The 24,694-nt window shown below is 37.1% G+C and overlaps 1 protein-coding gene across 4 annotated transcripts in view; it reads right to left on the bottom strand.

The window, feature by feature from the left end:
• The window catches only part of Focad (focadhesin), a 279,220-nt gene that overhangs the window by 53,871 nt on the left and 200,655 nt on the right, over nucleotides 1-24,694 (bottom strand). For all 4 annotated transcript variants that reach the window (XM_005388739.1, XM_005388740.1, XM_013516350.1 and 1 more), the window contains 3 exons: nucleotides 15,329-15,421; nucleotides 9,265-9,353; nucleotides 5,061-5,105 (listed from right to left, as the gene is read on the bottom strand). In XM_005388739.1, coding sequence (XP_005388796.1) covers nucleotides 5,061-5,105; nucleotides 9,265-9,353; nucleotides 15,329-15,421 — 227 coding nt within the window. The remainder of the gene's footprint in view (nucleotides 1-5,060; nucleotides 5,106-9,264; nucleotides 9,354-15,328; nucleotides 15,422-24,694) is intronic.

Below are 24,694 nucleotides of genomic sequence, written 5' to 3'. Positions count from 1 at the left end.
AGCACTGGTGTGTGGAAGCAGCTTCCTGCGGGCCACTTCAGACAGCCAACACACATGGCAGCTTTCCTCGGTGGCTACCATCCTCTCAATCTTCTCTCATGCTAACGTCAGCAACCCTAAAGCCAGTTGTAATATAATTCGGAGGTCAAAATAAGATGGGGGCAGGGAGACAGGCTTTTAGATTATTTGGAGAATTTACCTATCATTTAAATGTGTTTTCTAATATTAGCAATACAATTTTTTATTTTGATTTCAGAATTTGGCATGAAGAACACTTAATCTTTTTCATATTATTCAACACTTGAAATTGCACATTTAGCACTATTCCATAATGCCAAGCTGATCCTATAGAAGAAAGTGCCCAATGAGACACTAATGAGATGCTATGGGCCTGCCAATTCGTCAGAACAGAATTCAGGCAACAAGGCACCCACCCAAAGACTTTTGTTCTCAGGCTTATGATTGTGTGCTCTCATAAATATATAGAACCTTGACTTGAGACTTGAACTTAAATCCACTGCACACATTCAAGAAACCTACTTACCCTAGTGTAGTACCAGAGCAGGTACGTGGAACCAGGACATTTAGTCCTTCTCTCCATGTAAGCCTGGTATCTAATTCCACATTCAACCCATGGACACAGTTCAACAGGTGAGTCAGAGGGTGCAATAAAAAGCTACTGCATGCATGGATTTTTCATTTTTGCTTCCATTTGATAATAATGAATTCAGGCCTTGCCATTACCAAGTCCTTTCAATTATCTACTTATCATACTCTCCTGCCTTGGGTCCCTATTACTGAGTAGTTCAGCTTGGTGAAGGCCTGCTCTGCACAATTGCTCATTTTGTTCACCCCTCCTCAATCCACTCTTCTCCAAGATCTGCTATAAACTAGTAAGATATCAGCATTCTTACTGAGGAGTGAGGGAGAAGAAAACTGGAAGGAAGCCCTGAGGTCTCACTCCACTCTAGGTTTAGGGTTAATTTAATACTTACATAGTTAATGACAAATACCACAAAGCAAGGGAGGACTTAGGCCATAAAATCATCTGATGAAAATAAAACTAAATGTTTTACAGTATTTCTAATACAAGGTGAGCGATAATATTCAAAAAGTTCTGGACTATGGAGCTCTTTAGATTAGAGATGCTCTATTTGTAAAGTCTATGCAAATATGCAAAATTTAAAAAGCTCTGAAATCTAAATCACTTCTAGCCCAAGCACGTTACATAAGAGGTGCTCAATCTGTCTGCTCTCTTCCAACTGAGAAGATCTTGAGGCCTGTGTTGCTACAAAATGAACATGAATTCCCTAATGGTAGATTTTTTAAAAAGTTTTCAGTTCTTGGTGATCTAAGAATTAGATCCCCGAGTCTTTATCACCATGCAGAAAACATATAATCACTTGAAACTGCATATTAAACCTTAGACAAGGATATTACACAAGAAGATATAAATAGTATATTTTAAACTCTGAAATTCTCAAAGGGAATTCACTTTCAGTTTTAAAACAGTACTTTGAAACATTTTCCTAAATTCTCTGGCCTGGATATACCTGAGCATCTATGTATTGTTGAAAAATGGAATAAAACGTATTTGAAATGTATTTGAAGACTTTTGGTTGCAAACTGAGTGCATACTTAGACATTCATCTTTAAATACAAAAAAACTGTTCTACTGTTTACAGAGCATCTGTACACCAAGTCATACATTCCAAATACCATGACTACCTACTTCCTGATTAATTTTGCATTCTCTACATAGCCAGCACAATGGCCTAATGTATATACATTTTAGGGAAACAAACTCAAGTAGGAGCTGCCCATGGAAAAAATCTACAACTGGTCCATCACACTGTTACTCAAATAACTATCCCCTACCAGTCAAACAGCAGTGACTAATTTGCATAATAATATGTCAGCATCAGTACAGTATTTATCTAGGCAACACCACTGACATTTTAATTAAACTGTCCTTTGGAACAAACTGATGTCATTAACCTAATTAAAAAGCACAAGGAGGGATAAGCTTCAACGATGCTTTCTTAGGGACAAAGTATTATATTACATATTAGTAAAGTGACCCAATCCCTTGGGGATTTTTGTCTTCAAGTTCAAGTCTACTTAATAACAAAGAAAGCAAATTTCCATCAATCGTCAGGTTTTATCTGTGTTTTGATTCTCCCTCAGTCCTAACCCTGAGGTTTGAAAAATGCTCTCAACTAAGGAAATCAGTTTAATCTCATGACCAGTGTTTTACTTCCTGCACTTAACTTGTAACTCTGAACAAAACAAGTCTATCCCTGGTCCCAAACAGTCTGTGGCAGTCATGGTCCAAGGAAACCAAAACTCGGCTGTCAGAGGTACTATGGAGTTCTTTATTCGGTTAGGGAAACCAGTAGGCTGAAGGAAAGAGAAGCGGCAGTACTTTCTCTCCCCTGTTCTGTCATCTCTTAGCCCTAAGTATGTCCTGTTCACCTGCTGTCATACCTAGTACTATCAGGGTTGCTCTAATAAGATAAAGTCTATAAAATACTTTGAAATTTTTGATGCAAAGGTACTGATGCCATAAAAACATGAATTATTTTTACTCTGTACCACTGAGAAGGTGAACACATTCTCTTTAGGTATTAGTCACAAAGTGATACTTTACAAATCTGAAGATAAAAGCCAGGTTGAAATAAAATTTTAGAATGGGAAGTGCAAAACTACTAGAGAGACAAAATTATAGCTCAATAGAAAACTGTTTCTTCAGCAAACTTTTTGCTACAAATGTCCGGAGCACTGTTTCAACAGAATATAAGTAGGTTGAACAACAAAAAAAACTGTAAAAGGTAAAGGTCAAAGACAGCCCCCACCTGCAGCTCAGCACCCCTCCCCTCCAGCAGGGAGCTGAATGCTCTCCCACTGTGCCTCCAATTCAGCGAACTAGAAAAGCAGAGCCAGTGAGTTTGTACAGAAGCCTCTCTGTACTTTAGTTTTCTTTTCTTTTTTTTTGCAGGGGGGCGGTTAGGATAATTTGTTTATGTATTTATTTCCGATTTTTTATTAGTACAGAATGATTACACTCCCCATGGAGAGGTGGTGCCTGTACACAGGTCTACAGATATTTCCCAGTGCCTCCCACAAACTGAAAACAGGGAAGGATTACCAATTCTCTTTCCCTTTTTCAAAAGACAGGAGACTGACTAGTGACTATGTTCTGAGATCAGACTTTACAGTGAAGGCCTGCTTAAGAAATTACTGGTAGACAGAATAGCAAAAGCAATCTGGGCAACAAGGACAAGTCAGGTGGAATCACAATGCCTGACCTGAAATTATACTATAAAGCTACTGTCATAAAATCCACCTCGTACTGGCTAAAAAACAGGCCTGAGGATCAATGGAACAGACTGGAAGACACAGACACAACCAAAAACACACTCAGCCACCTAATCTTTGATAAAGGGGCCAATCAAACTCACTGGAAGAACGATAGCCTCTTTAATAAATGGTGCTGGAAAAATTGGCTTAATACCTGCCAAAAACTGAAAATAGACCCAAGCCTATCACCATGCACCAAACTCACGTCAAAATGGTTCACAGATCTCAATATTAAACCAGAAACACTAAATCTACTGGAAGAGAAAGTAGGTAAAAACCTTGAAGACATAGGAGTAGGCAGAGAGTTCATGAACAAAAACCAAATTGCACATGAAACACTTGAAAGAATCAACAACTGGGATCTCATCCTACTGAAAAGTTTCTGCACATCTAAAGAAATCACCAGCAGAGTACAAAGAAAACCCACAAACTTGGAAAAAATTTTAGCTGATTGTCCCTCAGACAAAGGGCTTCTATCTAGAACACATAAAGAATTAAAAAATATCAGCCCCTCCAAATTCAAAGACCCAATCCAAAAATGGGCAGTGGAGATGAATACACACTTCTCAGACAAGGAGATACAAATGGCAAATAAATATATGAGAAAATGTTCAACATCGTTAGTCATTCAAGAAATGCAAATTAAAACAACACTGAGATTCCACCTTACCCCAGTAAGAATGGCTAGCATTAAGAAATCAACCAATAACAAATGCTGGTGAGGTTGTGGAGAAATAGGAACCCTTCTCCACTGCTGGTGGGAATGCAGACTGGTGAAACCACTGTGGAAATCAGTTTGCAGATTCCTCCGAAAATTAGGTCTAGAGGTCCCATTCAAACCAGCTATCCCCCTGCTGGGTATTTCCCCAGATTTAAAAACATCATATCACAGTGATGTATGTGCACCTATGTTCATAGCAGCACAATTTGTAATTGCTAAAATGTGGAAGCAACCCAAATGTCCATCCACTGAGGATGGGATAAGAAAATGTGGTACTTTTATAGAATGGAATATTACTCAGCTGTAAAGAAAGATAAACTAGAGGCGTTTATAGGTAAATGGTCACAACTAGAGACCATACTCGTAAGTGAAATAAATCAAACATACATGTGCAAGCACCGCATTGTTGCACTAGTATAAAACCTGAAAGAGTTAATTTAAACTCGGAGGTAGGATAGACACTGTGAAATGATAGGAAACCACTCAAGAGTAAAGGGCAACTGGGATGTGGGAAAAGAGAAGGGAAAGAAGGAGAAATTTTGTATGTATGCATATACAGGATAGTTAACATGGTTGTTAACTGTCTTCTGTCTTCTATTTCTATGCTGAAAGAAACTGTCAATGAATCTTTGGTTGATCAGTATTGCATTTCTATATCTGTTTTCATGAGAAGCCACTTTGAAGGTATCAATATGTAATAAAACAACCATTGTCAATTCCCTACCACTTTGTTTGTAACTCCGTATTATCTGTACTGTTCTTTTGCTATGTTGTAAAATGTTGTCTGTCTGTTAATGTTTTCCTCCTTTTATTTTTAAAATAAAAAAAAAAAGAGTAGCCACTCTTTCTTAAAAAAACCTAAAAATATTTTATAATCCTTGAAGTTATGAAATGCTTTAAAAAGAGAAGCTATGTGTGTCTGCCAGGAAAAAAAAATATTCATGATAACATTTTGGTAAGACAATTAAACGAATCTTACTTTGCAGCAGTCTTGGTGACCTCATCAGTCAACATATCTCTAACCCTGCAATAAAGACAGAAAACAGGAATCTATGTTAGAGGAAGTACTTCACCTTTTCTTTTATTCATCAATTCGTAAGTTCCTCCAACAATGACTCTAGCTGTTAAAACTAAGTATGTAGAACTTTTATGCAAGAGGAAAAATTGTAAGTAGGTCTTTCCTTCAAAGAGAACTTCTTTCAATTCCCTACGTTGAGCCCTGGAGACAGGGAAGTGGGTGAACTTAACTCAAGTGGGAAGTACAGGCAGCATTGTGATGGCCTCTCAGACCAAGCGGAGGTTGGCTTCCCCTCTCTCTGCTCTTTGCCATATGAGGATACAGTGCATGAACAGGTATCTGCAACCAGGATGTGGGCCTCAACAGACACCAGATACGTTGGCTCCTTGCTCTTTGAGTCTCAGGCTCCAGAATAAGAATGAAATATTTTTCGTTTAAACTGCTCAGGCTACTGTCTTTCTCATATGGCATCTAAAATTGACTACGACATTCTCAAAATCTTTTTTGTACAAAGCTCATCAAAACATCAACTTACTATTTCTAACTTGTACATATGGAATATTATTGTCAAACTTTGGTTATACAATCTTACAAAAGCCAAAAGAAAATGATGACACTTGTGGGTTGAAAGGAAGATATGGCTTATTTAAAATAGTCACAGAATAATTTTTTTCCAATATAAGAGACTATAAATAAAATGAAAACCAATCACTGCCTACTAAATTTACATATTTTAAAGGATGATTTTAAAAATTCTCCACCCTCTTGTTACTCTTGCTATAGCACTGATCACTAGTTTTCTACCTGCTTTATTGATTCCCTCTTCATCTTGCCACTTCTAAATGCTGAACTGGCCCAGGGCTGAACTGTCTGAAACTTCTCCTTTATTACTCACTACCTAGGTAATCTGTTATGGCTTTTATCTAGATGCTCGCAGAGCTCAGTGCACTCATAGGTGGGGCATTTCAAAGGTGGCTGGATCTAGGGTGTGTGAACGTAGACTCAGTGTGTGATACTAGGATCAAGGGTATATAGTACTAAATTAGTCCACTGATTGGAATTAGCATATTTTCTGGGTGTGGATAATGGAAGGCCCACTTTGGGAGTCAGTGGCACCAATCAATAGGCTGATAGCCTGGATGGGATATAAAGGGAGAGAGGTAAGGCAACCTTGCTGCTGTTTGCTGCTTTGTTGTCTCCTCCTGTTTGCCATGGTCTATTTCTCCTCTGCAATGCCCCTCTGATACATCACCCTGCCGTGGAGCCAGCCAACTACACACTGAAGCCTCTGCAAACTCTGAGCTAAAATAAACCTTTCCTCCTTTTTTTTTTTGCCTTTTTTTTTTCCGGTACTGGGAATCAAACTCACAACCTTGCGCTTGCCAACACACTTGCTGCTGAGCTAAATCCTCAGCCCAAACCTTTCCTCCTGTAATTCTGAGTGCCCGACATTTTGTCTCAGCAATGAGAAAAGTAACTAATAATAATCTCATCCAGAATAATCACTTTAAATACCACTGAAATGCAGATGATTCCCGGACTTATATCTCTGGCCTGACCTCTTCCCAGAACGCTCTAGCCTCAGTGAACAACCTAGGTGATACTCTAATTGGAGGTATAAATGGCATCTTATCCCTAATGAGTTTGAAATCTGACTCCTCTCCTATTTGACTTGCTTTTCTATTGTATTCCCTACCTTAGTAAATGGAAACTTTATACTTTAAGTCAGAGTCAAAATCTTAAAGAGTTATACTTGACTTTCTCTCACATTCTTTGTTTAAATTATTAGCATATCAAACTTATGGAATCTGCCTTCAACATAGACTCAATTTACTTTCATTTCTACCTGTAAGACCTTAGTCCAAAACCTTGCCATTTTTGCCTGAATTGCTGCCATGAACACCTAATCGTATCTCCCGGGATACACTTTCACCATAGGAGCCAGAATGATCTTCTAAATTATGACTCACATCCTCTGTTCAGGTCCTCCAATGTTTCCCTATCTCCCCGTCAATGTCCTTTCTATACAAAGACCATCCACAATCTGATCTCCTGAACTTCTCTGCTTTCACATTCTTCTACTTCTTGCTTGTTCCTTTCATGCCACACTGGCTCTCCCAGATGGACTCCGAAGGCCTTTGGACTGGCTGTTCCCTCCTCCTGGGATGTTCTTCTGCAGCTATCAGCCTGGCCCATCCCACCACTCTTTTCAGACTCACTCCAAGACCATATTTATGAGAAGCTCTCTCTGAGCTCCCTATAGAAAATACAACACCAACTTCACCCCATCTCACCTCAGCCTCATTCACTCTGTACTCCCTTTGATAGATTTTATTTTTCTTTCACTAATCAAAACCAATCATATTTCCTTTGTATATTTGCTTATTATCCATTTCTACTCAATAGATTATAAGCTTTGGAATAAGAAAGACTTTGTTCACTGCTCTTCCTCTGTTCTCATAACAATGCATGGCATATCAGACACTTAATAAATACATTTTAAAATAATGAGATGTCTTTATTTGGTTTTGGAACTGTGTTCCAATTAGTGACACTGTTGAAGCAATCACTGCAAGCACAGTTCATCAGTTAATGCAAGTTTACTTGTAAATTTTCTATTCTACGTGAATGTTTAACCTTCTAGGGACCTAACTCCTTTACAGTCACACACACAAATAGCCCATGAGTTTCATCGTGACTTACACCCATGGTTCTCTCTATATATTTTGAAAAATGCAGTAAATATACTGTGTCCAACAAATTATCACTTTCAGAAAAGGAAATTAAAACTAGATGTAAAACACCAGATAAGAAGCAAAACCTAAATTCTTAATCTGTTAATTTTAAATCCAAGATTGAATGTTTTTAACTGTTTTTTAAAAATAAATCTAGAAAATGTGACTTAGACTATATTAATCACACAACGTACTTTTCTATAAGTCAAGCAGACCTATATAGATCTGTAGAATAAAGCAATCAGTGGCTGTACACAAAGCAATTTAAGGGCTGGGGATATAGCTCAGTGGCATAAGTGCCTGCCTGGAAAACGCAAGTTCCTGAGTTTAATCCCCGGTACCACAAAAAACAAAACAAAACAAAAACGAAGCAATTTAAGTTCCAGGAACCTTACTTAAATTAAGTGGCTGCAACATTAATCTGACGAAGTATTCTTCCCAATCTACATAACAATTTATGTTATTTTTATTTCTATTTTTAAAAATTTACTTTATTTTTCATTTTGTATTTTACTTATTTTGGTGCTTGGGATTGAACCAAGGGCCTTTGCAATGAGCTACATCCCCTATCCTTTTTACTTTTTATATTGAGACGGGGTCCAAAGTGCTGGGATTGCAGATGTGCACCACCATGCCCATTTTTTAATGTGCTAGCCCTAATACATTTCTAGATAACACAATGGCAATTCCCCAGGCACTGTCTAGCAAAGACATTTAACAGCCTACATAGCAAAGTTGCTCCTAGTAATGAGGAAGGGGAGTGTAGAAGAGAGGACTTCTTGGCTTATGTGGGGTAGGATAGCACTGAGTGGGAGAAACATTTTTCTTCGTTCAAGAGCATATAAATCATCAGTGACAAGGGACAAACAGAGGGAAAACAAACCATTTCCAAACTACATTAGGATAAAAATATATGGCTGTATACAATCACTCCTTACAACTATGGAGTTCTGCATCCATGGATTTAATCAATTGTAAATTAAAAATATTCAGGAAAAAACTGTACTGAACATGCAGACTTTTTTTTCTTGCCAGCATTCTTTAAACATAGTAACAACTATATACATAGTAATTACACTGTAGAAGGTATTATTAATAATCTACAGCTGATTGAGTGTATATAAGAGAATGTTCATGATTACATGTAAATACTACGCCCCTTTATATAAGGGACTTGAGCACCCATGGATTTTGGTATTAGAAATGGATCCTGTAACCACCTCATAAGCATATAACTTACAAATAAAGCCCTCCCTATTGAAAGGTCTGAATATACACCCACCAGATCTCCCATTGTCTTCCAATGTGGTTTCATATAGAAGGTGAACTGCCAATGCTAAGGCCTTGACAGTTATTGACATTTCCACCTCTGTACCCTCATAGCTCACTTCCCACAACAAATGATGAGCAACAGAATGGCAGCCCCTTACCAGAGCCAGGCTGCACCTTTTTTATACTGCACCTCCTCAGGTCCTTCTTTTCCATGTTTTAACTGCAGCTCCAGTTCTCCTATTCTTCCCTGCAAAAAATGAACATAAAGCAGCATGCAAATTCAATGGCTGAAATGATTTTAAAATTTCTTTGGGAAATACAGGTCCTTTCCCGGGGGCCCTCCATGTTCCTCATAAGATACTAGACTATGATAGAAGATGCACAAGGAGAAATAGTCACATCACTGCTCAGGTGCTTCTATATTCACTGGAGGTACATCCTAAAGAGAATGTATGTCTGGCAAGTGCAGCGCAGAGAACTTCATTTTGGTGTAGCTATTAAAGCAGATTTAAATTTCATAGGTCCCATTTTAAAAGCCCTCCACATGGTAATGATCTGCCTTTGTCAGCAACTGATAATGTTAGCTGACACTACACCAAGATCTAGGTCTGTAGAGAGTACTGTACGAGATAGCAAAAAATTAGTTGGATGACAATCTTGACACTTAAGATGCAGATAATATGCAACTAAAGTTATACATCAACAGCTCCACGTTATATTTCTATTTCTTTAGTGAACTTATGAAATTAGATACCACAGTTCTCAACTGCTACCATGTAATAAAAATATAAATAATATTGTTCCTGTAAGACCAAAGCCTTCACTTATTGATTATTCTTTTCATATTTTTACACTTGAGATTACTAGGATCAGATATTTGTTTACTCCATCAAAGGAATTAAAAAAAAGAATTAAGATGTGTTCTGTGCTTGCACCAACTCCCCATGAGAAATGAAAACATTATGCACAGCAAACATGTACAGTACTAACAAAAATTTTTAAATGAAATTAAAATATTAGTTTGCTGATGGACTCTAAATTGGACCAGAACTCACACTCAGCATTACTGAGCAATACCTGACCATCTTCAGAAGAGGTCAAATTGGGTTATATTGTCACAAGTAGTGAGTTCTGCTTACTTCACATCTTCACCAACATTCGGAATTGCGAGGCTTTTAATTTTTGCAATTCTAGTGGACTTGAAGTGGCACTCACAATGGTTTTGATTTTATTTCACTGTTTACCAAAGATATTAAGCATCTGTTCACGTGTTTATTAAGTATTTGGACTTCCTATTTTGTCCACTTTTCTAATGGTTGTTATTTTCTTATTGATTAGTTTTAAGGTCTGTTCTACAAAAGAAATGTATATATCTCTCCCTCTGCTTTAGGGAGAAAAGAAATACAGCTTGAAGGGTTAGGGATATAGGCTCTGGATTCAGACTATGTTGGTCTACTGCCATTTCCATTTACTTACTATAAATCTGGTCAAGTGACTCCTCACTAAGCTTCAGTTTCCTCATCTGTACCCTGTACCTAGTAGTTATCTCACAGTATCAGGGCATCATATTAAACACGGTGGGAAAAGGGGGAAAGCGTCTCCTTAGCACAATGACTGATAACAAATAATAGCTATCATCATTAGATTTGTTATCAGTAACTAAAAATCCCCACCTCCTTTCTTTATCTGCTTACTAACTCAGTTTTCATAAACATCTAAAGCCCATCTGAAATAAATCATGGTTTTAATCTGCATAATCTCATGACGTAGAAGTTGTATCCAGAATATAGTTAATGCCCTTGTGTTTCCCTCATGTATTTTCACTAAAGAGCCTGGGAGCTCACTGAGAGCAATGACTAATTTAGCATTTATACAGTCCCTGCATTTAGCATATCTTTCGGCACACCCCGCTTGAAACTCGCCAGGTCAGGCACTCTGATATTTGATGGACGCCTTAAGCACATCCTTCATAGTTTGTTTATTTCAATAATAACTATCCCCATCTCCACAGTTCATAAAATCCTGGTCCTTTTATTTTCTCCTCTATCTCTTGAAAGAATCAGAGATAACCAAATACAGATACTTATATTAATATAAATATTAACATATTAATATTAATATGTTAATATTTAATAATTATACTGGCCTCCAAAGAGGGCAGGCAAAGGGAAAAAATTAATTGCCTGTTTGTCAATTATGCTTCTTAAATTATGGTTATTTACTCCTGAAACATTTATTTTATACAATGATTTTCTAAGGAAGATAAGGGACAGAAAATTCAAAGGTTAAAATCTGTTTATAAGCAAACAAAATACAAGAAAGCTAGAGAATGTGTAGCTTCCTAAGAAGGCCTACTTTTCTAATTTCTTCTGTATTCAGAAACTAATACAGCGTTTGTACTGTGACTAAATTAATGTTGTATTTTCTCTTTCTCAGAGTTTGTTTCTTCCAATCCCATCCAGATCCACTTTGCTCTCCCACTGTTGCTCCACTGGTAACACAGAGATCCAGTGTCATTTTACTTGGTCATCTCTGCTTCTGCTTAAGGCGGTAAGACAGTGAGAGAAGAGAGAAGGCTGAAATGATCACCTGAATTGAGATCTTTGGATTGCATACAAATTCTAATTATTAATCCATTCATCTCTCTTAACTTTCATCTCTAGTCTATACAACCAAGAACTTGCTGACTACAGTGTGCTTTCACCAGTTCACTAGACTCTAAAAACAAAACGAGCTGGGAATATAGCTCAGCAGTAGACATGTGTGAAACTGTGGATTTAATCACCAGAACTAAATTAATAATAACCTTTTTAAAACTTTCAAATGGTCAGAGACGAATTATTTAGCGTTCTCAATTTCTGCCCTAGCTTTGATTTCAGGTTAGTTGGCAGCCAGCTAACCAACTCAAGAAACAAGTGCCTACAGTCTACCTGCTTTTGTATCTTTTGTGTTCCAGGTTATATTAACAATCTAAAGAGGTATTTTAGCAAAGCCTAGAAACTTTACTTTCTTTAGCATCCTAGAAGGGCAATAAGGTAAAGAAGAGAGCTCCTCATTAAGATGGCTTCTGAAGTGTTAATTAGCTCATATCTACATATTTTATCTTAATGAGAGAAATCCATATACCTCCCCCATGTGAAACACACTAATATTCCATAATTCCAAATCCCAAGTTTTTATGGAAAAATTAGATAAGGCTGAAAGCAGATGTTAGGGTTAGAAGCCTATTGTAGTGTTCAGGTATCAAACTTATTCATGCTAATCAGCCTCAAGAAAGTAACACAGAATGTACCTTTTAGCATGTCTCCTAGCATTAACTGCACAAAACACAGCTCCTCTAAATGATACTCTATTTTAATGCCACAAAATACGCCCAGCATCAGATGGAAGTAAGTATAAGTCCTATGCAGCAGAAATATTCTCCAGAAATTCTTGATATAGACAATGAATCTGACAGTTGCTCCAATTCTAAGAAAGCATGAAATCTAAGTAGGTGCACCCATTTAAAAAAAACATTTAGCAGTTAAAACTCATCAATATCTTCTCAAGTAATAGTGATAACTTAAAGTACATTTCTATGTCTTGAAATAATACCAACAACCTAAAACACCCTACTATATTTTAAAATGATACCAAAGACTGTCTTGGTATAGTCTGTTCTTTCACCTTTACTCTGTTCAGAACCGCCACAATTCCCAGTGCAAATGGACTGAGAAATCCAAAGAGATCCTCAGTAATAGAGAGATGCACTATCATCCATAGCAGTAGAAAGGTAGAACAACAGACCTGCACTACTAGAAATAAACAGCAGACTTTCCATAAACAGATCAGTCTTTTAACATAGTAAACTAACTTGCATAACTTACCACCAGGAATAATGACGGTCTTAGGGAAAACTATGACCCAGTGGGAAAAGCTGAGGCTCTGGAGTCAGACAAATCTGGGTTAAATTACAGTTCTTTCGTCTACTAACTACTGAATTTTGAGTCATTTGCTCTACTTTCCTAGCTAACCTGCTTTTCCATCTATAATCCCATTGTATATGGAGTTGATAACACACATTGAATAGGTCTCTATGAACATTAATTGGAATATTACATGTTAAGAGTTGGACACACATTAGTTATTTAATAAATGATAACTCTTATGCAAAAACTCATGTATTTAAAAATCAATTCCAAGACATATGCAAGTATTATACCATATTCTATGCAATTTAGCCTTTCTTATTCTAAGATCTAAATAAAACTCTTAGAGAGTTCTGCAGGAAAAGGTATTCTTCCCTTCTTCAGGCAGTTTGCTGCTTCTTCTACTAAAGCACTGAAGATACTGTACTTAAACTGCTAGTAGATGTCAGCCTCCTTTTACTGGCCTAGGTGCTCAATGGACTCTTTATTTTCCTTTGTATCGCACACACTCAGTACAGGGCTTGGCCTGGAAAAAATGCTCCACAGATGTCTCGTGAAGGAAACAATGGAAAGTACCTAGGAAAATGTGAATTCAAGGAGTATGTATTCTAACTTGTACTCTCATTTTCTCGAGTAAAAACTGTATTGGCTAAGGCTGTGTATTAATAATGTTGAAGAAACACATAGAATCATGAGTAATTCACTCATTCACTCATTATCTATTCAAAACATACTCAGTGCCTGGAAATTGATAAAGATCAAAAATCGAGAAGTTGAGTAGGGTAACAATGAGCAAGTGGAAACAGGGGTTGCAAAAATCAACTCTGAAATTTAGATTACAGTGCAGTTAGGGGCCCATCTAAAACAATGTTGCTCAAAGTGTGGTACAGACTAAATGCATTAAAATCTCCTGAAAGCTTGTTAAACCCATAGACTCCTGGATCACTAATCATTTTTAATGAGTCAGAATCTCTGAAGATACAGTGTTTCAGTGTTTCATAAAGTCTAGGCTCAATAAACTCCTTTACAGCAAGGTTTTAATTTGAGATGAGAATACCAAGGCCCATCAGTCATCCTTCCTACCCCATTCTTACTTCCCCATCCTGTTTTATAGGGAAGCTGTTATCTTTAATGATAATACCGTAATTCCTGAGACTCCATGAAAATTGTATTCTGGGACATAAATTACTTCAGTAGCATCAGATAGTTTCCTAGCATCCTGAACAGTGAACTTTAAATTAGAGAAAAGAATTGAGCTAGTTGTTCTATTATTAACTGTTCATGGAGTCCCCAATTAACTAAAAGTTATTTCTAATTTTCAAAATTCACAAAATGTAATTTATAATATTGTATTAGTGAAGTCAAATTAAGTATACCTATTTATTTAGTAAGCAATTATTATGCTTTAGACACTTGTGTTGGGTGCGAGAGACAACAAAGAAGGAAAAACTGCTGTCCGTGAAGAGCACTGAGACGGCCAGAGGTCCCAGACAACCAAGGCGACAAAGACATCAAGAAGGAATGCAGAGCTACTGAGGTAGTGCACAGAGGGCACCTAATCCATTGCAGAGAGGAAGGAGGCACATAGGTGCCTTCCCAGGCAAACTAATCTGAAGAACAAGCAGAAATTATGTGGACAAACAGCAGAGCCTAAAATAAAAATTACACTGTACATCAAAGCCAGGCAGTTAGGGAGACACGCTGAGTATGGGAAAACAAAGAGAGCAACATAGAAATGTAAGTATTGGGGAAGAGGGTTAAAAGATAGGGCTGGCGATGTGGGCTGGTCTAGCCTGAGCAACCTCAGGATAAAGGAAGACAACGAGTTCAGTCTGGGAGGCACTGAAATCAAACTGCTGTAGGACAGACAAGTAGGGACATTCAGAAGGCAACAGGACAGAAAAGGTAGAACTCAGGAAGGAGTTCTGGATGAGAGAAGCAAATTTGGGGGCAGGGAACCATTAACATGTAAAGTTTAAGTGGTTAACTCTCACATTCTTTTATTTTTATTTATTTCTTTATTTTTAATATTTTGAGGGGGTTTTTTGAGACAAGGTCTTGCTCTGTAGTCCAGGCTGGCTTTGAACTCACTATGTAGCCTAAGTTGGCCTTGAACTCACAGCAATCCTCCTGCTTCAGCCGCCTGAGCGCTGGGATTACAGGTATGCACCACCACACCCAGCTGACATTCCTTTATGAGCAAATAAACAAACAAAAAATGCATTTTTGACAGTGCTATAACATTAAATGCATGTTTGCAGTAAAATCTGAGATAGGGAGGAAACACTCCCCACACAAAGCAAATCATCCTTACCTGTAAAACAGCATGATAAGCCCTATCCATGTAGGCAAGCCAGGCCTGTGGGAGAAAAAGTGCACGGTGCCACTCCGAAGGCTGGGTGTGAACCTGCGGGAAAAGCATACCTGCACGTTAGACTCCAGAGTATTAAAACAGAGTAACACTAAACTCTGTCATCAATTCCTTCTTTCCTTCTACATAGTGGTTTAAATTCTAAAACAATCCAAATCAGTCAAGAATGAAAACCACAAACATTATCTTTTGTATATTTCCAGAAAGAAAGAATTTGGAGTTGTGTAAAGACAAACTAGAGTAAGCCTGGAATTTTCTAAATTAAAGCAAATACAATACTACAATAACAAGTTAAGATGTTATGTGTAATACAAACCCATCCTTGAAAATTAATGGGAGACTGTAAAACTCTTACCAAAATCAGGATACAGGGTATTTTCTAACAAATCCTCCTAGTAATTTTGAATAAAAATAAATATTGCTCATATCCTAGATTTCAAATATGACAATTTCTGAAGTAGTAAACTTAAATTGCTAACAGAAGTACCATGTTGTGTAAAAACCACAGTGGTAAAGGCATGCAAATGAGTAGAGCACACAGCAATTGTGTGCACCACTAAATAAATGCCCTTTAATCAGTGTGGGTAAACAAGGGAAAAATGATATATGCCAACACTAAAATCCTACTTCTGAACAGAGACCCAGACAAAACATCTGGTTTTCATAGTCATTTCTGTTTCTACCTATTAGTACACAGCTATCTCTCAACAAATCTTCCCAAGGTCTACTTCTGTTAAGGAAAGATTACTCAAGAATAACATGCACAGAGCATCACATTTCAGGCTTCCTATAACTTTTCTCATCCAAAATGCAAACAACTAAAACTTTATCCTGCATCCTATAGCCCTCAACTTCCTGGAAAGAGAGAAACTTATACATAATTACACCAGAATCATGATAACTAGTACATTCTACTGCATTATAAAAATTAATTTTCTCAAGTGCCTTGTGATAGGGAAGACAACAGGCTCTCTGATAAACACAGTTGGTTCCCATGGCCTCTGAATGTTCTTTAATCTCAGTCTTAGTGAGAGCTACTATGAAAGGTACTGTGGAAGGATGTAAGGGTTACCAACCATCCCATGTGTGCAGACAGCTTTCCAGCTAGCAGGAGAGGCAAATATAGCCACAGATACATTACAAGGCAAAATTTTGAATGGAGATGAAGAAAACAAGACTAGTTTTGACTGCCATTAATCACTGCTCATGCAACTGCTATGTTTTTAATTAGACACAAACAATATGAAATGGATAGACTATGAATTGAACTTTTAAAAATTATAAAGACTGGTCTTTCTTCTTGTTTCCTAATTAAGTATTCACTCTGCTAAGCAGGGTAGTGGAAGCCTTCTCACTCTGTCCACAAAACTCTCTAAAGAATGAGCCCTCCAAGCCCTGCTTTTTCTCTTGCTACCCAGGAAGCAAATGATGCAACCCAGGCCACTTGTGGAACTGGGGAGGTATCTGTCAATCCTTGGCCCTGCTCTGTTTCCTAAACTGGGCAATCCTTTATCCTATCAATTCTATACCCTTTTAATAAAAATGTTAACTATTATTAAACCCTATTTTAGGACCTGGATTTTTACAGAAACAGCACTTAAATATCACACACAAAACTTTTACTTTAGAATCTGCAAATATTTTAAAATCTTCCTACCAAATAAACCATAGGAATCACCGCATTACCGAGAATGTCCATCTCAGTAAACTGGGAAAAAAGAACATCGAATGTTTGCGGAAAACAATGGTCTCAATTGCTTTTTAAAGTTCAATTTAAAAAAGGAAAAGGATTATAGAAAAATGTAAATAAGCAAATCATATGTTCAGCTTCTGAAAAAAGATACTCATGCCAATAAACCTGTTTTAAAGGAGGTCACAAGTTGAAGGGTAAGGCTAATCCTCCTCCTGCTGCTCTGGCCAACAGGAATCTGCAGGGCGCAGGATACTCCAGCCTAGAAGCAGCCTGAAGTCCCCATGTTCTAAGGGATTAGCTCCAATCGTAGGGTTCCTTGGAGTTAGCTGTGAATAAATCTCTTTAAAAATGTACTCCCTCGCTCTTTCCATTAATGAGGAGAAATTTAGGGAAGACAGGTAGCAGAGAGTGATGCTTGTATGTCCTGGCTGCCTCTCAGGCAAAGGGCCTTCTTTGTCCATTTTTAAGCTATTAACTCATTATACAGTCACACATATTGCCTGTATTGTAGGGTAATGTTGCTCAACTGAAAGATAAATTCAATTAGCATTTATAAAGTATGAAAAATTATTCCTAATTTGCTGTATTTGTGAGATGCCTTTGAAGGAAACCCAATCAGTGAAGTAATTTAGAATCATGAAGTTACAACCTAATTATTTGGCAGATGATACAGCAGGTCTGTAACCACTATGTCATCAAGTTTTAATAAATGTTTGAAATTTATTTTTCTTTACACATACTCTTAAAGTGATAATTGTATGATACAATACTGAAATGATCAGGTCTTATGTCTTAGGGAAGGGCAGAGTAGGACAGAGTGTGTACAATGAAACTACATGTTGCCTAAAAGAGAGGGCACCTGAGGAAAATATGCAAAGGAAACAAAGCTGCCAATAAAATATGCATTGGGATGGAGGCAAATTACAAGGTCAATTAAACCAAGTAATCAAGGCAGATCTCATTGAGAACACGAAGTGTGAGCAAAAACTTGAAGGTGGTAAAGGATATATGTGCTAGTGGGGTAATAAAATGGTTCAGCTGTTATGGAGAAGTTTGGAGGTTCTTCAAAATGTTAACAATAGAAGTACTGTATGTCCAGCAACTCCACTTCTAGGTAGAATTCAAAACAAGTGAAAACAGGTATTAAAACAAAATGTTTATACAAATGTTCACAGTAGCACACTCACAATAATCAAAAGAGAGAAACAACCTAAATGTCCATTAATGGGCAAATGAGAGACAAAATATGACATATGCATACAAAAAATACTATTCAGTCATGGCAAGAATAAAGTACTGATACATGCTGTGAAGCTGTATTGTAGATGAACCTTGAAAACATGCCAAAATGAAAGAAGGCAAAAGATCAAATATTGTATTCTTCATATATGAAATATCCAGAAAAGGCAAATCCATCAAGACAGAAAGCAGGTTAGTGGTTGCTAGAGGCAGAGCAGAGGTAAAAGAGGCAAAGGGAAGGGGGTGGGGATCAGAAGTGACTACTCACTGGGTATTTGGAGCTGATAAAAGTGTTCTGAAACTGGACAGAGGTGACAGCTGCACATCACTGGGAATGTACTACAGTGCCAGTGAATTGAGCATTTTGAATTTTAACACAGATAATTGTACACTACGTGAATGCCACCTAAATTTTAAAAAATGAACAAACCTAAGGTACAGCAAGGCCATCAGGCAGGCACATCACTGACCCGTGTAAGGAACGTAAGAAGGCTGCATAAACAGAGCAGACAGCGAGCACAGAAGACAGGAGAAAGGGAAAGGGCTTAACAGAGGACCCAAGAGTTCAGCCTTCTAGGTCACTCAGGACTTGATTTTGATCTACTAAAGGGAGAGCTATTTAAGGTTTTGAGAAGAATGACACAATCTAATTTACATTGTAAAAGACCCCCATGACTTCTGTGTTAAGAATAAGAAAAATAAATGTCAGAGATGGAAAACCTACTCTAGGATACTGCAAAAATCCAAGTAAGAGATAAAGGCAACTCAGACAGAGTAATACCAGTCACACTGTACAATACTGGATTTTGAAAATTCAGCTTTGCAGTATCCATCCAACTCTAGATGTTACGATGATAACACATAAGACAGAAAACCAAGAAGAGAATTTGTTTAGATAAAGTGAGGATGAAAGCTGAGGCTTAGAGTCCAGCTCTCTTAGTTATCAGAGCCACTCTGTGGTGGTCCCTAGTACACTTTCAAACATAACTTCAATTAGAGGGGCAGAAAAGGAGCGGTGCTTGTCAGAAGATAGGGCTAGAGAGAGTGTCTGACTATATAGAACCGTGTATGGACTTTGCAGGGTGCTAGAACTATCTCTACTTACTGAAGTAACTTCTCTATACTGCCAGGACACCATTAACTCTCCTGTAGCACCCTATAGATTCCATTTTAGACTATCTGCATAAGGACCGTTACCTCACACAAGCCTAGGGGGCAGAAACCATGCCTTGTTCAACCTGGAATCCCTCCCAAGGTACTCATAACAGTACCTCACACCTAAGAATTTAATTAAGCACCTACTGAGATTAACAGAATCAATTATACAGCATTTTTTAATAAAGAAAAAATTCTTGTCATATTAAGACCATAACACTATAAAAGAATAATTGCAGAAAACTCTGGTAGTCAACTTTTTAATCACTCTAGAAACATAATGTTAAAGAACTTGTTTGAGTTGACACAGCTAAATACAAACACAGGTTGTTGAGCATACAATAATTTGAAATTTTATGAAAACACGTCTATTCTAGCCAGAAAATGTTTAATTTTGATAAAAAATATAGTAACAATGCAAAATTTTAAGGGCGGTATTATAAACTTTGTTTTGAAATCCCCCAAACGTTTTTATTTGTGTCATATAGGTTCTAATTACGTACACCTAAACTACTAGGTTAACAGAAAATATCTTAGAACCACACTTCACAAACACTGGGGAACACTGAGAAAAGACGGGAGCAGTCATGCTTCTCATTGACACACGTTTTAGCCAAGAGGATTACACACAGACCTAATTTTTAGTTAACTTACTATTCAGAATATACTGCCCAGCAATTTGAGTGTATTCTTCTCTTAAATGATCTTAAGAAATTTAACTGTAACATTTACAAGGAAATAAACATAGTAATAGGCTTTCATTAAATACTATAAATCAAGTAAGACAAGCTTTGGGTGACTTTCTTTGTTGAACCAGAATGGCACAAGTGGAGAAGCGTGTAAAGTTGACAGGAACAAGTGTGTCCTATTAATTTTAGAATCCCAACCCTAGAAAACAAGGCAATGTTCATGCTTGTCAGATGTACATATCATTAAAAGGACAAATGTATCAAAACAAAAGAAAAATTTTAAATTATCTAATTTAAGTTGCTACAAAAACATACAGTTTCATCAAACAATCAATTCTTATGTCTGGTGGACTGATCAACTTCGTTGAAGATAACAGTATGGAATGTAGCAACCACTGTTAATCCCTATCATTTTGTTTTGAGGTCATGTATCGTTTTTGTGTTGTTTTGATTTTGTCTTCACTGTTATTTTTTTTTTATCTTTAAAATTTAAAAAAAATAGAAACAATATACAAGTACTAAACTATTACATTTGACTTTGTGACACATACGTTTTACTAATATTCCCAGAAGAAAAATCATTTGCCCTTAGTATTAGAGACCCCCAAAGCCACTCAATGCCCCATTATTTATACAAAGGAAGAACAGCTTAAATTTTCTATCAGTAGTAATTTTGTTGGCAAAAAATAACTTGTTATTCCTGTCCCCTGAAAAGTAGTGAGAAGAGAAGGAATAAAGGAGAGCTCGTGGAAGACATGTATTTAATGTAAAATGACACTTCTCTTTGTAGGTGCTTTTGAGACATTTAATATTCTTCTCACTTTCTCTTTCTGTCTTGCTCTTCCCCTTCCACTGCCTCCATCACTGTCTCCCACCTCACCCTATTTCCCATCAGGATAACATTAGCTTGAAAGCTGACAATTCAGTCACATCTCAAGCAACCACTTACTCTGTTATTTAATAGAAGGGGGAAACCCAGTTACCATAACAACTCACATCCACATGGCAATTACGCGTACCTAAAGTACAGCAAACCATACTTTTCACAGTATTTTCCAGGGAGAATCTGTAATAAGCATAGACACACAATTTTTCTCTATTAGTATTCACAATTTTCATCTAATTCTTTCATTTTGCATGAATGCTAACACAACTTCACCTACTTCATAAGAAATGTGGGTCTTTGTATTGTTTTGTTTTGTTTCGTGAGGGAAGAACGTATTGAGAGAAACATAGCCTCTATTTAAGAGAGATAGAGGGGGGCTCTGAAAGTGGGCTGCCCCAAGAAGTGTTTTTAAAATAAGAAACTAAAACAAAAGGAAAATATACTTCTTATATTTTAAATAGTTATATCATATGTACTTTGGAGCATAAAGGATGAAAATTTAAAGAAAGCAAAGGGAAAACAAAATTTATAAGGCCAAAGAATCAAACAATGATCACTTAAATATATATATATATATATATATATAGACCCAAAGATTTCACTCAAGGTATAGTTTCCAGTAAGTCTGTGTGTTTTCTCTAAAATTAAAATGAAAAAAAATAGTTTCTTACCTAATGTTGAGAAAGAAATATGATTGGGGAGGAATGTCAGGGATCAGGAAAATTTGCATGTGCCCCAAAATGGAGAAAATAATGAAGCAAACTAGCCATTCTTATCCAGGACAAATCAGGATCTCTCTACTTAGCTGAGAAGTCATGTCAGTGTTAGGAATGCCAAAGAATAACAAGACGGCAGCAAACTCCAGGGAAAGAAACTGTCGTTCACCTTTGGCTTCCTCCTCATGGGAGCAAAGTTAACCTCGGGATGAGAAGTTATAAATCAGGGCGGAGAGGACAGTTACGTGAGCTTGGGGAAGCCCAGCAGATTGGAAATGACTACGGATGGCCCCTGTTTAAAGGAACAAAGAGAGAGAGCACTTTGATTTCACAGAAATCCAAATAAGACAACAGTTACACAAGACTGCTTTGGTATGTCAGGCCAAGTCCAAATCAGACTTAGATTTGTTCACCTTTCAAAATAACATGGGAAAATATCACTTTAAGAAAAGTAAAACAACAACAAAAGCTTTTGGGCATCGCTGATTGTCAGGATCAATACCAAGCAAGTAAGAAAACAAAATAAAGGGAAGTGGGCTGGGGAATAACTCAGTGGTAGCTTGCCCAGCACAGGAAAGGCCATGAGTTCCACCCCTAGCAAAGCTGAACAACTGTAAAAGACTAAAGATATGTAATATTTTCCACAGCAATTTATCACAGATTACACTGTATAACTAGTTCATCATGGCACTGAAGATAACTTCATTAAGCTACTGCTCAGTTTGTGACAAGCATCAATGAAGCATTCTATGCAAAGCCAAATATACTTCAAAATATGAGCTGGGTGTGATGGCACATGCCTGTAATCCCAGCACTCAGGAGGCTGAGGCAGGAGGATCCTTGTGAGTTTGAGACCAGCTTGGGCTACAAAGTGAGCTCAAGGCCAGCCTGAACTGCATAGCGAGACCATGCCTCAAAAAAAAAAAAGCAGTGGTTTCCCATCTACCACATAAGAAGCTTAGAAGTCATCATTGTATCCTAACAAGTAAAATGCTAAATAAATTGAAAAGTCTATAGTTCTTCTGAGATCTGTAAGAGAACTGAGGTCACAGAGCACAAGGCAGCTCCCTGAATTGGGAAAACAGGCAGATACAGAGAATCATAACTTACTGGAGTACCTCCATGGTAACCAGTGCTAGGGCAGGACAACTTGAATTGCAGTTGAGGAATGGTTTTGATCAGTCACTGGGGGAGCACACATCTTTTTAAGTTAACATCTAGGGACTCCAGGTTTTACTTCTAGGTTCTCACACTGGATAGAGGAGTAAAATCACCTTGTATTTCCCACAGGGCAAGGGAAAAAAAAAATCATTTTGAAATGTAAAAGCAATCTGTTCTTCTTAACAAGGTCTGCCATCAGAGGAACCATTTTACAAAGCCTAACCTATCAGAGTTTTACCAGAGCCTAACTAAACTGAGGTAAAGAAAATATCCCACTCCAGTGTCTTTTAGCCTTCTCTTTTAGCATAAGAAAAATATACAATTCCAGCCAGCTCTATTCCACCTGTCCTATCTAACGGAATAGAAGGTTACAGGCTCATGAAAAAACCAAGACCTAATTATATGATTACTGAATGCTTCCATTTCCTATCCCCAAACCATATCACTATGTTACTACACCTCCTCTGTTTCTCTTAATTCCTTTTACTACTACATCATGTCCAGCCCTCAGGAAAAAACTGTAAGGCATACTAAAAGGCAAAAAGAAAAACAGTTTGAAGAAATACAGCAAGCATCAGAATAAGATATAATATGTCAGGGATCATGGAATTATTAAACTGGGAATTTCAAGTGACCATGATCAATATGATAAGATGGTAATGAATAGGCAACAGACAAGACCAGACAATGTAAGAAGACAGAAAAAAAATTCTAAGAAAAAAGAAATGAAACACTAAAGATCAAAACCACAGTAGCAGAAATAAAGAATGCCTTCGATGGGTTTGTTAGTAGACTGGACACAACTGAGGAAAGAATCTCTAAGCTTGAAGACGACTTACTTGAAGCCTCCAAAACTGAAAAACAAACAGAAAATAATAGTACAAACAAAGAAAAACAGAATATCCAAGAACTATGAGACAGGTATAAAAGCTGTAACATATAGGTAATGGAAATTCCAGAAGAGAGTGGAATAGAAAAAATACAAACTACCAATACACAATTCTGTACTCTATAAAATGATCCCTCAACAGTGAAGAAAAAATACATTCTCAGACAAACAAACATTGATAGAATTTGCTGCCAGTAAACCTTTCATCAGGAAAAGACTGTTTTTTAAAGTGAGAAAGATAATGATACAGAGTAAAAATTCAGATATGAAGAAAGGAAGAACATTAGCAAAGGAAAAAGAAAGGTAAAATAAAAACATTAATTGATCTAATAGCTAACCGTTTGTTCAAAAGGATAATAGCAGTAATGCATTATATGTCTATGTATAAATGAAATAAGTGAGAAAATGATACAAAGCAAGAAAAAGGAATTAGAATGGTTTATAATTACAAAGTGCTTCTACCATATATGAATTAATATAGTGTCATTTACAAGTGAAATTGGGTTACTTGTAAATATACGTTATGGCTGGGCGTGGTGTTGCACACCTGTAATCCCAGCACTCAGGAGGCTGAGGCAGGAGGATCACTGTGTGTTTAAGGCCAACTTGGGCTACAAAGTGTGTTCCAGGCTAGCCTGAAATGTATAGCAAAGCCCTGCCTCAAAAAGACAAAAAATTATGCTATAAATACTAAAGTAAACACTAAAAAGACAAATAAAACTGGTAAGCAAACTGAAAAGAGAAGATGGAATCATAAAATTTTCAATCAAAACCACAAAAAAGAAAAAGAATAGCAGACAAAATTAAGAACAAAACACAAGGTCAACAAATGGAGCCTGAGCTACATAGTGAGCTCAAGGCCAGCCTGAACTGCATAGCGA

Source organism: Chinchilla lanigera, unplaced genomic scaffold (genome assembly GCF_000276665.1).
Source record: "Chinchilla lanigera isolate Chin_1 unplaced genomic scaffold, ChiLan1.0 scaffold00033, whole genome shotgun sequence".
Lineage (NCBI taxonomy): Eukaryota > Metazoa > Chordata > Mammalia > Rodentia > Chinchillidae > Chinchilla > Chinchilla lanigera.
Note: the sequence above shows the minus strand (reverse complement) of the source record. Positions and strands in the feature narration are given on the sequence as shown.